The sequence below is a fragment of the Vicugna pacos genome, chromosome 12 (genome assembly GCF_048564905.1).
Source record: "Vicugna pacos chromosome 12, VicPac4, whole genome shotgun sequence".
Lineage (NCBI taxonomy): Eukaryota > Metazoa > Chordata > Mammalia > Artiodactyla > Camelidae > Vicugna > Vicugna pacos.
This window is the reverse complement of record NC_132998.1, coordinates 26,144,975-26,160,321: the sequence shown is the minus strand read 5'-3', so window position 1 is coordinate 26,160,321 and position 15,347 is coordinate 26,144,975. Positions and strand designations below refer to the sequence as shown.

Sequence of the window (15,347 nt, the reverse complement as noted above, 5' to 3'; positions counted from 1 at the left end):
GCTGACCTCTTACTTAAATTGATCAGAATTTTTTTATGGCATTATTGAAAGCCACTCAAAGGGAAAACCACAATGTTGATCACCTTCTGGTGAAGCCCCAGGCAACCAGCTTAACAGATTTCTACATAAATAAGTCCGGCACTTGTGCAGGCACGCCTGTTTGTCCAGGCCACAGCCACAGGGGGACCTGCTGGTCTTCCAGGACAGATCCTTCAGAGACTTTCCAGAAAGAGTAATTGGAGCTCTGAGTGTTTATAGGAATGCTGCAGGAATTAAGACTGTGCAGAGTTCAATTTTTTAACAAACCCAGTTGAACACAAAGCCATGTTTTCATAGACCTTTATGGAAAATGTTTCTTACCTGCTTCAGTTTGCTTGCTTGCATTGGCTGGCAAACTTCGGTAACCAGAACCATTGCTAACTTTGTATGGTAGAGGGATTCTTGATGAACAGATGTTTCCTGAGATCAGCTCTCAAGAATGAACTGTGGGTGATGCATGGATCATCCATCAGTTTATGGTGTTATGCTTCAGGCTCTGTTGGAGATTCAACTGATAACAAGTGGTTCTGCCCCCAGGAGGCTGACATTGTTGTGAGGGGGGAGAAAAAGAAGCTTTTTAAAAAGTGAAAAAAAAATAGTCACAGACTGTGAAAGGTGCTAAAAAGGAGACAGATGAAATTGGCCTGGAGATGAGGCATGCTAAGACAGGAGAGAAACTTACCCTCCTTTAGACACACTTATCAGAGAAGACATCCTTTGGACGTGACATTCAAGCTCACACTTGAGGGGTTAGAAGGAGCCAGCCCTGCAAAGAGCCAGGGGGAAGGCATCCCAGTGAGAGGGAACAGGAAGAGTAAAGTCTCCTCTAGGCTAGAAAGACCTTGGCCAGTGGAAGGGTCAGCAGCATGAGATGAGCTACTGGTGCAGAGTGAAGGAGAAACGGCAGTGTTGGAGGGCACAGTGGAACCCGCACCCACAGAGCCCAGCTGCCATGCATGGGGAGCTGGACTCTATTCTCAGAACATGGGAAGGCACTGAAAGCTGTTAAGCAGAGGCAGAGCATGGTAGATGTGTTAAGCTCACTTTTACCTTGTGTCAGAGACTGGTTTGGATAGCAAGGAGAGTGAAAGTGGCAAGACCAGTTAGGAGGCTCCTGCACTCATTTAGGCAAGAGATGCTCGTGTTTAGAACCAGGGTATGGGCAGTGCAGGTGGAGAGAAGTGGATGGATTAGAAATTCGGGATGTGGGTGGCAACATCAACAGCTGGTGGAATGGATATGAGTGTGAGAGAAGGTTCTGGCCGGAGCACCTGGGATGATGGTGGTACCATTTGTGGAGATGAGATGACTGGAGGACAGGGAGAGAGGGTGGGGGGTGGGCATGTTAATAAGGAGTTCCATTTTGGACATGCTCAAGTTGACGATCTGAGAAACATCCGAGTGATTAGGTCTGGTCAGCAGTTGTATACGTGGGCATGCCAGCACCATGGAGAAGTGCCAGGTCCTGCGGAGAGAGGTCAGGCTGGGATGTCAGATCAGCTGGGTCAAATCCTGGCTCGCTGTTTACCAGCTCTGACTTGGGCAGTTTCCTTGTCTCTGAAGCAGATCTCCTAATAACACCTGCCTGATGGGTTTGTTGTGATGATTGTGTGAGTTGGTTTATGGGAAAAATCAGATTTCAATAGTAAGTATTCAGTAAATGTTGGTGTCCTATAATAACCATTATCATCGTCATCATCTTAGCGACAGTAATTTTCTTGCCATTTCTCTCTTTCTAATTAAAATCAAGGACCTCTGTAGCTGGTAACCACTTCTCCTGATGTTCCTGGAATTATCAGTTTACTAGTCTGGGAACTCAGTGATCACGGGGTGGGGTCTAGATCTCTCCTCCATAAACCGCCCTCATGGTGCCCACACACAGGAGGCGCCTCTGTAAATTCACCCAGTCACGTGGAATTTAACTCGACTCCAGAAAAAGATGCCTATCTGAGGGAGTCGATCAAGCACTGAGGATGGCAGAAAGGACTTGGATACAGACAGGAGAGAGGAAATTGCAAACTCAGTGCCAGTGATAATACATAGCATCTCTGCTCCCCAAGAAGGAGGCTCTTGATTTCTCACAAAGCAGCCCCTTCCAGAATTAGTTAGAGGCCTGTTAGAAGAAAGACTTTCCTCACAATTAGTCAAATCTGATACCTTCCTGAGATTTGCACACACACATCTTCATTGTGGCTCCAGATACCTCAGTACAACACCTGCAGACCCCCACCTCTCCCTCTCTGGAAGCCTCTGTGCTGTGTGCCCTGGGACCTCCTCCTGTTGCTCTCACCCGCTTCTCTCTGTCCTGTTCATTTTGCCTGAAGCATCTCCCTTAACCATGGATCCCTTACATGAGGCCCACTACCACACCAAGGGTCTCCCCTTTTCCTCTAGAGAGGGGTGCTGTCTACACTTCAGTGAGTTCCATGATGTCTCCTCCTGTTCCTTTCACATCATGGCAAGTGGCTCTGCCCTTTCCAGATATAAAATTGAAAAACAAATTTCAATTTCAGATGAACAGTGAGTAAAGTTGTAGTATAAGTTTGTTCCATGCAATATTTGCTAATGTATTTTTATTTGCTAGATTTGACAACCATAGCTGTAAGAATCCCAAGTCAAAATTCCCATGAACTGGACCAAGAAGCCCTAGTGCACAGACCCATCCTTTGACCTAGAAGTTCACATCTTGGGTGCTAATGCCATGGTCTAAAGCCAGAACCCAGTCCTTCAGCCCTCCCTCCACCCACCTAGGGCTCTCAGGCTTCCCTGAAGAGTCTTCCAACTGGAGTGGTCTTGGCTCCCCCAACTGCCATGAAAAAGTCTTAATCTTTGAGTCCAGAGTCCAGGTCCAGATCCCCTAAATAAATTCTTAGTCCTTCCCAGGGCTCTCATACAAATAGGCCCTCAGAGGCCTGGCATGATACCCAGTTCGAGGAATGTTTGCAGATTAGACCCTAGATCAATACCAAGCATCCTTTCCCTGAATTCCATCTTCACTGCATCAGCTCCCTCTGGTGGCCAGAAGCAAACTCCTACTGTCTTGTAGGATCCCTAACATCTCCTGTGACTGGGTTCCTATTTCAGGACAGCCTTCCACCAAGGCTCCTCTGCCAACAGAGATGAATGATACATCAGGAACCCAGCGCAGAGTCAAGGGCATACCCATCCCCCCCACTTCCCGAGGCTCTCTCTGTTCTACACCCATCAGGTCCTCTCGCCTACACCCGAGCTGTACTCAGGAGCCCTAGTGCCATAAACTTTCAGAACAGTAGCCCCTCTCACTTCCCCCAACAAGAAAAACGAAGGTGGTTTCCTCACAAACAGAATCCTTCATCATGCCGCAAAGTGGGTTTATAGGCAGGAATGTAACCAGGATTTCTGGACCCCTGGCTCCTTTCCTGAGCTCCCACGCTCAGAATTGCAAAGAGCAGGAATATGAAGGGACATATTCCTGCGACAGTGCTGACTCCAGCTGATGCAAGGGCATGTGGTTCACCAGCCTCCAGGCAAGGGCCATCATCTGAGAAATGGGCACCTGTAGGTAGAGAAATCGGAATCCCTGACCTCTGCTGCACTCTAGCGCCCACTGCCTTCATGCAGTCCCTTGTCACTTCTCACTTGGGCAGTGACTTCTGTCCATTCAGCCAGTTCATTTAACACTAACTCATCTTTCCCCTTCTAGGGTCAGCTCCCCTCAAATCCGTCCTCCACACTCTCCCAGAGTTGGCCATCCAACCATACCTGCCTGCTTAGAAACCTTCAGTGACTTTTAAGGATAAAGTCTGTAGCCTTAGGATTAAGTAAAGTTTCCTGCCCTCCAGCTTCTATCACTCTGCCTGGAAGTTTGTGCCTCAGAAACACTAAAATCCCCCTAAATAACCTCTCATAGCCAGCCATGTCTCATCGCCATCCCTGTGCTCATACCAGCCCTGCTCCAAATTCTACTTTCTGTCCTATCTCCTTATTTAAGACACAGCTTAGGGGTCACCTCCCCCAGGAAGCCTTGCTGGATCCCCTAGGCTCTGTTTGGTGCGTGTCTCTGATCACCCCAGTCTTTGGGTTTGCCACACAGCATTGTCATGACCAGTGCCTGCACCCTCTCCCCTTCCAGGCATGGTACACCTATTGCTTGGTGATTTGATTTAATAACTGACTGATCAGTTCACTGTGAGAAGGAAGTAACATCCTTTACAAGCGGAATTTGTATCCACTTCCTGAATCTGTTGATTCTCCCCCACCCAACCCTCCCCTCGCTCACTGCACCCAGCTGACCAGTTAGTTTTCCATGCATTTCACCACTTGTACTCTCATATCATCCTGCCAAGTCTCTGCCCTGCTTCTACTTTAAAAGTAGAAAATCCAGCAATTCTGTGTTCATTCAGCTAACATTTTTAACACCTCCATGTTCTGTGTGCTATCTGGCACTGGGGTACAGAGACTCAGTAGGCAAGGTCCCTGCTCCCAGAAGTCGCCAGCCTAGAGGGGAAGTCAGACAAGGAAAGAAGCAAATAAGTATGTGCTATGATGGGAGGACGGGGTGACACAGTAGCTACCCAGGCCAGCTCTGCACAGACTGCCTTGGCTCACATCCCAGCTCCACTGCTGGCTGGCTGTGACCTTGGGCAAGTCCCTTATGGGTTAAAAAAGATGGTTATGATAGTATTTACCTCTTGGGGTTATGTGGGGAGTGAAAGAATTAATTTATGTAGAGAGTTTAGCAGAGTGCCTAGCCCATAGTAAACTTTCAGTAAACATTAGCCATTATTCTTGGCTCAGTAAGCTGTGGGAGCACAGAGAGACAAGACAGATAAACAGCAGTTATAAAGGATGGAAGATTAAGGGATATTCCTGTTCTAAGTGGAGCCTAGAAACAGGCAACTGACATGAGACACAAATGGAAGTCTCCTCGGTGCTTCTTAACTCCTGTGGCCCTCAAGAACCAGTCCCTGGGGAAGCTGCTGTGCCCAGCTGACCATCTCTCCCTTCCTTAGGGCTGACGACTGCTTTTGTGCTTCTCGGAAGCTGGATGCAGTGGCCATCGAAGCCAAGTTTAAGCAGGACCTCGGTTTCCGGATGCTGAACTGTGGACGGACAGACCTGGTGAAGCAAGCAGTGGCTCTTCTGGGGCCCGATGGGATCAACACCATGAGTGAACAGGTACAGGGTCCTCCAAGTGTCTGAGCAGGACCCCCCCTTCACCTCCACCACATGCACCACCCCAGGGCAAGATGAAAACAGTAGGCACTGGACAGAGGCTCCCCCTACTGGTGAATTAGGGTGGGTTTTTTGGTTGTTTTTTGGGGTTTTTTAAGTTTTTTCTTTACTTTTTTTTTTTTAAGTTTTTTAAATATCTTATAAAAATACCCTTATTCATGTTTATAGAAGTTGCATGTGATCACTGCAGCTGAAATGGAAAAATAGAGAAAAATAGGCCTATGCCAGAAGGAAATAATGCCATCATCTAAATAACCATCATTTATATTTAGCATGTGTCCTTCAAGTCCTTTTTTTGGCATAGTTAAAATTAGTTCTCTGCCTGCCTGTCTGTGACTGCATCACAGAACAAGTCCAGGCAGATTATCACCAGACTTTCAGGGTATGTTTAAGATACACAAAAGTCATTCTGAGGGACCCTGGGAGGCACCTCAGAGAGAGGCAGGGAGAGGCTTGTGTGTCTACTGGGGAGACACCGTGTGTGGGTGAAGATGTCACGGACAGAGCAAACAAACAGCAGTTTTCCATGTGAGCCCTGGAAGGAAGGTCAGAGGAACAGATGGAGCCTCTTCTCACATGGGCAGCTCATGCAGCAAGTTCCAAGGAAGGGATAACAGCTAATAGTTTTCTTGAGCAACACCAAGGAGCCCCAGTACACACACATATTATATTTTTAAAACAGAGATTTATTATATCTTGCTTTTTTCAATATTTTGTATTAAAGTTTCTTGCAATATTATTAAATATCCTTGCATTAAAATCACTTTTAATGGCTACATAAAATGGTCATATTATTTATTCTGCCAACCATCCTCAGTTGTTGGATACTTAGGTTGCTTCTAATTACTTATATCAATAATGCTTAGAAAATATACTTAAACAAGTCTTTGTTCAAATCTTTGATTATTTCATTAGGGAAAAATTCTTAAAGTGGAAATAGTGGCTTAAATGCATCTTATGGCTTAAATGCATAAGATTTTCCACCTCAAATTACTTTCCCAGAGACTGTTTCCTCATGCACACTCTCCAATTATTTGTGTTCACTATAAATCTTTTACTTATCTTTTTCTTATTTTTCATTGGAGCTTAATTGTTTTTCTTTTTTACTTAGAAGAGCTCTTTATACATTAGGCATATAACACTTTGTTATAATGTGACAGATGTCTCAATTTATTGTTTACCTCAGTTTTGTTTATGTTTTCAATTTTATGTTCTCAATGTTGTAATAATTTTCTTTTGTGATTTCTTCCATTACTTTTATGCCTGGAAATGGATCCAGTTAGATGTCTCCTATGGTTTTAATTTTTTTCTCTATATGTCTAATCAAACTAGAAATGATTTTGGTGTATGAGATAAGGCTCTAATTTGAACATTTTCCCAAATAGCTGCCTTCACAACACTGTTTATTGAAAAATCCTTCCTTTTGTTGATTGTAGTACTTTGTTCGTAATAAGCAAGAATCAGGGGCAAATATGGAATTCCTAAAAGCCACTCCTCATTCACTTGCCTTTTGCTTGTACATATTCGTCAAGGCAGATGTGGTGTTGGACATACTCAGAGGCATCCAATTTCCCTTGACACTGACCAGCAGCTTATACAGAGCAAAGTGTTATATTGTAAAAGAGAAAATATCAAGGAAACAGTGTTTACCAATTAGATAGCTTAAGGCTGATATTGTAGAATCCAGAAAGTTCCTCAGAGCTTTCCATTGAAATCAGCCTCTTGTTTTAGCAAGCATTCTTAGATCTGTTGCACCCTAAGACAGACAAATGAAAATCTTCCAACTTAAGCAAAAATAAATGCAAAACAAAGGGCAATTTATGTTCCCTTCTTGCCTCTATTTTGGTTTTCAAAATATGGAGGATTGTGACCTTAACACATCATCATAGGGCTGTACATCTACTTTTTCATGCTGGATTTTGAGAACAAGCAAAGCCTCCTTCACTCGAGTAAGATGTTCCTTTTGTTATCCCTGAGTGGCACACCCACATTGTAAACCTTCTCCATTCTCTGGTTTTTAACTCATTGCAGGGCATGACCCCCCTGATGTACGCCTGCGTCCGTGGGGACGAGGCGATGGTTCAGATGCTGCTGGATGCCGGAGCTGACCTGAATGTGGAGGTGAGGGTGCAGAGTGCTGCAGGGCCCCTGGCCTGGCAGTCTCCAGGAAAAGCGAGCAAAGAGAGGGGGGCTTTTTCTCCCAAGAGCCACCGCTGAGGGTGCTCAGTCCAGCAAATAGGTCAGATCAGCTGTTGCATTTCCTCCATCCTGAGGCCTCAGCCCAACCAAACTCCAAGGAGCTGCCTGCAAGCATGCTTCATGTAAAAACAACCAATGAAGCTGCAGGGGGCACCAGCTTTTCCCTTGGCTTAGCTGTACTGAGTCTCTGATTCTTCCTGCTGACCCATTCCTTCCCGGACGGGACAGAGAGAGCTCTCCTGAGCCATCTGCCTTTCCTCTGCCAAATACAAAGCTGGCCCATATCCTTGAGCTAAGGTGTAGCTCCCCCAGATCTCCCACCCTTCCCCACCCAATCCTGATTGGCTCACCTCCCTGACCAATTGAAGCCACAGGTCTTAAAGCTAATCGCAAAGTGAGGCAGTGTGGTATAGTGGAAAGTATACCCCCACAGGCTTTAGAATTTGACATGCGGCTTCAAATTCTGAAACTGCTGAGTCTTAGTAACTTGCTTGTCTGCTTGAGCAAGTCATTTAACCTTTCTGAGCCCCAGTGTTCCCATTTGCAAAATGAGAGAATAATTGCACCCATCTCACAGAGTTGTTGGAATAGATAAATACAGAGTGTAACATCAGTTTAGGACTCAGTTAATATTGGTTCCCCCACTCAATGCTTGTAATAGGTGAAATCACGCTTTTTGACCATACATGTTCTATGCTGTCTTAAGACCCACTGTCTCCAGCAGCCTAATATTGTCAGTCTCAGAGTCTGGGAAGATTGACAGGTTGCAGTCCTAACTCAGCAACCCCAGGAAACTTTTTCAGTTAAAAATTAGATGCTTTTGTAGTCTCAGTACTGTGTGTGTGTATGTGTGTGTGTTTTAATTAGTGAGCTTTATATTCATCTGAGGAAAACAGGCAATAGACATGGTTTTGGATCCAGAACCATTTGGATCTTGTAAGTTTCAAGTATCAGGGATTTTTTTCCCTGCTATGAATCTCCAAGCATCGTGCAGACCCCTACAGGGGCTCCCAGCTTTGGGTCTTGGTGGGATCCTCTGATCCTCTAGCCCATCCCATAGCTCCCAGCTCAAGGTCTTCCCCTGGCTAGTGATTAGTGAACTCAACTGCTCTAAATGAAGCAGGTATCTTAGTTCTATGGCCTCAGGAATGTTTGGGAGAAAAGCCATGTGTAGGTACCAATCCTGCAGGACCCCAGCCTTCAGCTGTCCTGCCACCTCTCTCTTGGCCTGGGATGTTTTGAGGCCCCTATATGGAAAGACTGGTATCAGACTGCTCACTTGTGGTGCACCCAGGGAAGATTTGTGCCTAGATTTCCAGTAGCATGAAGGTCCTTGTCAACCAGGAAGCCAGCAGAAGAGTGAAATGAGAACAATGTGGAGTGAGCTGTGACCAGATGATGATGTTTCTCCATCAGATGGGTGGTAGTCTTGCTTGGCTTGAAAGCTTGAAGCAGACCTCCCCTTGCCTGGGGTTTGCCACTGCCAAGAATTTCCCCTAAAGGTGTGGGTGTGATGGTAGTGGCATGTCACACTGTCACAACCTGTAGCTCTCAGAAGCACCACCCTCCCTTAAGCAGAAAGAAGAGACAGGCAGGGGAGCTGGCTCATTGTAGCCACCATTACATATTCTCTGAGTCACCTTAGAGGTGGTCAGATGTCATCCAGTTAACTCTTCAGATGAGAAGCAAAGGAATCCCTGTTATGCGTGGAAGACATAAAGTCACTACCCTGAATTGCCAACATTTCCTAAGGCACCTTCCAGGATGTCCTTTTGTACATCTCTAGCCTATGTGCCCAGCCACAGATAGGTCAGATTTGCTAGTCTAAGTATTGTCAAGGTCACATTTTGAAAATAACTTCAATTTGTTTATAGGTTGTCAGTACTCCTCATAAATATCCATCCGTCCACCCCGAGACCCGCCATTGGACGGCTCTGACTTTTGCTGTGTTGCATGGACATATTCCTGTAGTTCAGGTATTAACATATTTCCCTATCCACATCTGACCTTTAATTTTACCTCTTCCATTATGCAAATCTGCAACTCTCCCAGCATGCATATTCCCTAAGAGATTCATATTGGTTAATTGCAATTAAATGTAGCACATTCATATCATATGAATGAAAATATTATATATAATGACCTATATGACCTGGCCTTAACCAATATGAACTTATCACATACCCACATGCAGCCTCACACGCAGAGTGGCAAACCTACCAAGTTGTTCCCAGTTGCTCGGGGGTGGGGCCTGAGCTATGATTTTGTGGATTTTGCTTGTGACATGAACATATGACTTGGCTGGTATGAGACCTTAGAGCCTGCCCGTAGATGTGCCCCATATTTGCATAGAGTCTAGTGGTTTCCAACCAGTGCAAAGAAGCATCCAAATCACCAAGGAAGCAATTCCGAAAGACACTTGCTTGGATCCCACTTATGGAGAATCCCATCCAATAGGGTAGTGTAGGGTCTTCACGTGTGTCTTCTGAAACAGCTCCCCGAGTATGGAGAGATGTCCTCATCCACAGTCCTTTGGGCACGTAAGTGTGTTTTGCTTGCACCTTCTCTGGCTGTTGTAGAGTTGGTATTCAATGAGTAACTATTCAGTATATTTCAGATCTTAAACTTGGTCTTCACTTAGTTGGAAAAAAAAGAGATCGGCATCCAGGTCCCTGACCACACCTGGTCCCACAGTGAGTGCTGAGCTTTAGGCATATCAGAAAGTCATCTCCTTCTATGTGGTCCAAGCCTCTTAGAATCATGTAGAGCAGAAAATAGTGTACTAGGGACCACTAGGCAATGTTGGAGTTCCATAGGAATCCTTTGTTGCTTCCTAGGTCAGGGGAATCCTTAAGACAGATCCAAAGTTGTGTTTCAGGAAGTTGAGTGTGTGACTTTCGTACCGAGAGCTGGCTTCTGCCTGTAGGACATCATGATCGGTCCACTCCTAGTGGAGGAATCTAAGAAAGAAGGGGTCAAAGTATGGCCTAGTAGACACAAATGCCATCCCTTAACATGCAGTGGCATCCCCAGCCTTTAAACCAGGAGTAGGATCCGCAGGCAGCCAAACAAAGCCAAGCAGAAGGTCACCTCTCCACTGCAGGTGCGCACACCATGGAATGCCAAGTAGGCAGCCCCTTCCTGACTGTGCCCTCGAGTAGGCCTGGACAGATGGTTAAGAAGGCAAATGTTTCCCTCTCATTTTACATGAGCAGTGCTGACAGCACATTCACTGTGAGTGAGAGCATACATGGACAGAATCTCCATTTTTAAGAAGCCTGATTATCTTAGAGAATGCACAGAATGGAGTCATATGAAGCAACACTCCTGGCAGCTCACTCTGCCACTGTATTCACTGATCTTGCTGGCCAGGAAACTTAGCATTTGGTTAGCTGTCCTTAGAGCCATCCAGGGTGTTCTAGAAGGGATTCCTTGCCCTGGTTGGCCCAGGTGGTCCCCAGAGTCCTTCGGAACTCTTGAGATTCTGTGGTTCTGAGACTCCACTAATGCCCTCCGAGGCTTCGTGTCACCAACTCCAAAAGGGAGTCCTCCTGTACTCTGTGCCATGAGCTTCTAGCTCAGTGCTTCTAGAAACTTTAATGTACATATAAATCACCTGAAGAACTTGTTAAAATGCAGATTCTCATTCATTTGGTCTGGAGTGGGGCCTGAGAGCCAGCATCTCTAACAAGCTCCCAGGCGATGCTGGTGCTACTGTCCGTGGACCACACTTTGAGTGATCCAAGGTTCTAGAAGATACAAGAGGCTCTCAGTTCATCCTCTGAGGTGCAGTTGCCCTCACCCTGTGCACGTGGTCACTGACCCAGAGGGAGGGCAGGAACACTGGCATCACACTGATTTCCACCAGCTTTTCTTAACATCTCCTCATGTGCGTGTCCTTTAAACATCTCAATGGCCACTCTTCCTCTGCAGCTCCTCCTGGATGCTGGGGCCAAGGTGGAGGGCTCTGTGGAGCATGGCGAGGAGAACTACTCAGAAACGCCCCTCCAGCTTGCAGCTGCCGTAGGTAAGGATTGCTGATATTCATCCCGGCCAAGGGGCTCCACCACCTTGGTCCTTGATGTGTCTGTGACTGACTGTGTATTTGCTTTATTCTCTTATAAAACCCCCTTCTCTGGGCTTGCAGGAAATTTTGAGCTGGTTAGTTTGCTGTTGGAGCGTGGCGCGGACCCCCTGATAGGAACCATGTACAGGAATGGAATTTCTACCACCCCCCAGGGTGATATGAACTCTTTCAGCCAGGCTGCAGCCCACGGACACAGGTAGGCTAGGATGGGCCAAGCCACAAGGTCCCAAGTGGTGCTTGTTAAAAATGCAGATTCCAGGCCTACCCCAGACCCACTACATCTCTGGATGTGGGGCCCAGAGGCAGTCCAGCCCCGGGGCCAGCCAGTGATCTTAACTGCCAGACTTCTGGTGAGAGCCACCTTCATGCAGGATTGGCTTGTTTCATCCATTCCTATCCATTTCCCCTCACAGAGATGTCACTCTTCGCCATTATTGGTCAGAGCACATCACACCCCCGTCATGAAGTGAGGAGTCCATTTTAAAAAATAATAAAACCCCTCATATTTGGCTACTTCCCATCTGCGTTTCCTTCAGGATTTACCCCCTCAGATTTTATTACACATAACCCCAAGTAAAGCAAATTCATGATGTGGGGACTACAGGTGGACAGTTAAAAGAGCAGAGTTCCAGAACCTTCTAGATATTTGAGGAAAGCACCTAGCTCCAAGTTGTCCTCAAGGAAACACAGCCAGTCGTGCCCCACTGTCTGCTCCACCCACAAGACGTAATGCTCATGACCAGGCCTCCGAAACCACCACCCCGGAGTTGGCCCTGTTGCCACTTGTCCCAAGTGAGTGTCTCCCCGCTCCCCCACCCCACCCCCGCCCTGGCACAGCCCTTGCCTCTCTGAGTGTCTTCCTCTCTGGGTTTATGATTGACAGGAATGTGTTCCGCAAACTGCTCGCTCAGCCAGAGAAGGAGAAGAGTGATATCCTGTCCCTGGAGGAGATTCTGGCCGAGGGGACTGACCTGGCGGAGACAGCCCCGCCCCCCCTGTGTGCCAGCCGCAACAGCAAGGCCAAACTCAGAGCCCTGAGGGAGGCCATGTATCACAGCGCTGAGCATGGCTACGTGGATGTCACAATTGATATCAGAAGCATAGGTCAGTCTGGGGACCCTACACTGCTGGGCATGGCGCCACCGCCCAGCTGCAGGTCTCTCATATACACATACACACACACAGACACACACACGTGCACACACCCCACGTGGCCCAGGGAACTTCTCATTTGCTGACTGGAGCACTTCCCAGCTATGATGCCCACACCATCCCCATAGACAGCAGCATCCCACCAGCCCCAAAGTCCCATCTTTAGCTCACCTTTCCACGATTCCCAAACTCTGGACCCTGAGTTAGGAATTTGAATCACCTGGGGAACTTGTCTGAATACAGATTGCCAGGCCCTACACCCAGAGGCTCTTCTGTTGAAGGTCTGGATGGATAAAGGCTGGAAATCTTTATATTTAACAATCATCCCAGGTGGTTCCCAGTGGTTGGGGAATCGCTGCCTTAGAGCACCCAAATCCAGGAACCAGAGCGGGCATCAGCTAAGAAGAGGGCGTCCCTTCCCAAGCAGGGCTCCACCCACTGAGCTTCAGGGGTAAAGCCACTCTCAGGAAGAGTGAAGGGTGGCTCTTCCTTGAGTGAGCTAGCCCAGGGCCATCTCCTCCATGTGTCTGGGGAACAGGTTAGGGCGACCTTCACCTGTCTAGTGGTGCTAGCCCTGGCAGGGGAACAGCAGGACGGAACAGGGGCTGTCAACACAGGGCGTGGCAGGTCAAGGTAGGCTGAGGCCCTGAAGAGGGGCCCCTGATGCTGTTCTGGAAACAGGCCTCTCTTGGAGGGTGGCTGTTTAGTATGTGGGACCTGTATGCAATTGCCCTGGGATCCTGTTTAGCATGATTATGAATTCGAGATTCTGAGTAGTGTGCTTGTTATAAACAGTAGTGAGTGCCTCACTGAGAGAGGGGAGAAGCAAATCACAGCAATCAGCTGCTGGATAGGTTTCTATTAGGAGAGGAAGACCTGATGAAGTGCCTGCAGGTGGAAATGTGGTTTTGCACACGGGAGCAGCAGCGGTATCCTCCTGTGTCTTCATATTCAGATGTCAGTATCCACCCTGGCCAGAGCAGCAGGTGGTGAGGTCCACCCGTGGGCTTCACCAGCACTAAACTCTAGGTACAGGATGTAGAAGGAATGGAGGTGAAGGAAGTCAGAAATCAGAAGAATGCAATCTGCATAAAGAGTGTGCATTATAATTTCAGTGTTCTACACAATGATTATATCTTATAAAATGCAGCCCCTGATAATATGAGTAGCATGCAGAACTGGACACTCTCATAGTTAAGGGAATCGAATTACAACCTTTAATTTCAACTTCTGCAAGTCTTTGTGGGGAATAAAACCAATACTTCATTGAAAATTGGTCTCTTGGTCTCATAATTTGGAAATGTCCCCAGAAAAAGCCAGCTTCCAGATAAAAACATGTCTTCTCCTCTGGTTGTTTTTTGCCCTGCCCTCCCCTCCCCACCCACTCTCCTCATTTCCAGGTGTCCCATGGACCCTGCACACATGGCTGGAGTCTTTGCGGATCGCCTTCCAGCAGCACCGTAGGCCTCTCATTCAGTGCCTGTTAAAGGAGTTTAAGACCATTCAGGAGGAAGAGTACACGGAGGAGCTCATCACCCAGGGCCTGCCCCTAATGTTCGAGATCTTGAAAGCGAGCAAGGTACGTGGGGGCCCGAGGCCGTTGTGATTGTGGGCAGAGAGCAAGGCCGAAGGTTCTTATCCCAGTGCTCCCTGGGCCTGGCCCTGCCCACTGGTAGGAGCCCTGCAGTCGCTGCACTGGTGCAGTTGTACCCCAGCTATTCGTGCAGCCATTTGTGGGGCAGCCACTTGCTCGGGGCCTGTTATATCCCAAGGCATTTGGGCACATGGGACAGAGTAAAAGGTATCTTCCAACCCAGGGAACATGCGTGAAAGCTGGGGAGCTAAAGCCCACATGTGTGCCCCAGGGACATCTGAGGTGGTTTGTGAAACAGTGGGATGGCACAAGCTCTGAGGGGTGTGAGACGGTCAGAGAAGGTGTCACTGAGGTGCTGGATGGACGTTAGGAATCTGTTGGAAAAAAAAATGGGTGCAGCTCCCTGGATCAACAGGATGCTGACCCTGCCAAGGTCCCTGGAAGGCCACGCCCTGAGAAGGCTTTTCAGGTCAGAGGATCCAAGGAGCCTCCGAATTCCTGCTTACACTACACTCTCAGCAACGGGAAATGCTGCAGCCCCTTCAGAACAGGAGGGCTCTTAGGAGATCAGCTCTGAAAAAAAAAAAAATCTCTTCAGGGTCACGTGTTTGGCGATTCCATATGGACATCCAGTCCTGCTGGTGGGCCACGCAGTGTGTTGCATGTGTGTGTCAGTGGAGAACTGTGAGAATGGGCATGTGTCTGTGACCATCCCCCAGCCATCCCGGGGCAGGGAGAGCCAAGGGCAGGAGGAGACCGTGGCAAATGTCCCACCACTACAGCCATGGCAGCACCAGGGGGACCCATCTGCCTGAGAGGCTCTGAGGAGTTTGTGGGCCACCATCACATACCCCAGGGCTTCTCAGTGGGCCACATGGGACAGTGTAGCACAGTGGTTGAGAGCATGGACTCTGGAACTAAACTGCAGGGATTCAAACCTGACTCTGCCACCTACTAGCCTTGTGACCTAGTCAAGTTACCTAACTTCCTTCTGCCTCAGTTTCCCCACCTGAAAATGGAGACAGTAATTGTATTAACCTCTTAGGGTGGTTGTAAAGATAC

The 15,347-nt window shown here is 47.7% G+C and overlaps 1 protein-coding gene across 3 annotated transcripts in view; it reads left to right on the top strand.

Moving 5' to 3' along the window:
• The window catches only part of ABTB3 (ankyrin repeat and BTB domain containing 3), a 320,336-nt gene that overhangs the window by 269,922 nt on the left and 35,067 nt on the right, over positions 1 to 15,347 (top strand). For 2 of the 3 annotated variants that reach the window (XM_072973060.1, XM_072973058.1), the window contains 7 exons: positions 5,031 to 5,196; positions 7,285 to 7,374; positions 9,327 to 9,428; positions 11,386 to 11,479; positions 11,600 to 11,735; positions 12,423 to 12,643; positions 14,092 to 14,270. In XM_072973060.1, the coding sequence (XP_072829161.1) occupies positions 5,031 to 5,196; positions 7,285 to 7,374; positions 9,327 to 9,428; positions 11,386 to 11,479; positions 11,600 to 11,735; positions 12,423 to 12,643; positions 14,092 to 14,270 (988 nt within the window). The remainder of the gene's footprint in view (positions 1 to 5,030; positions 5,197 to 7,284; positions 7,375 to 9,326; positions 9,429 to 11,385; positions 11,480 to 11,599; positions 11,736 to 12,422; positions 12,644 to 14,091; positions 14,271 to 15,347) is intronic. The other variant, XM_072973059.1, reaches the window with a different exon arrangement.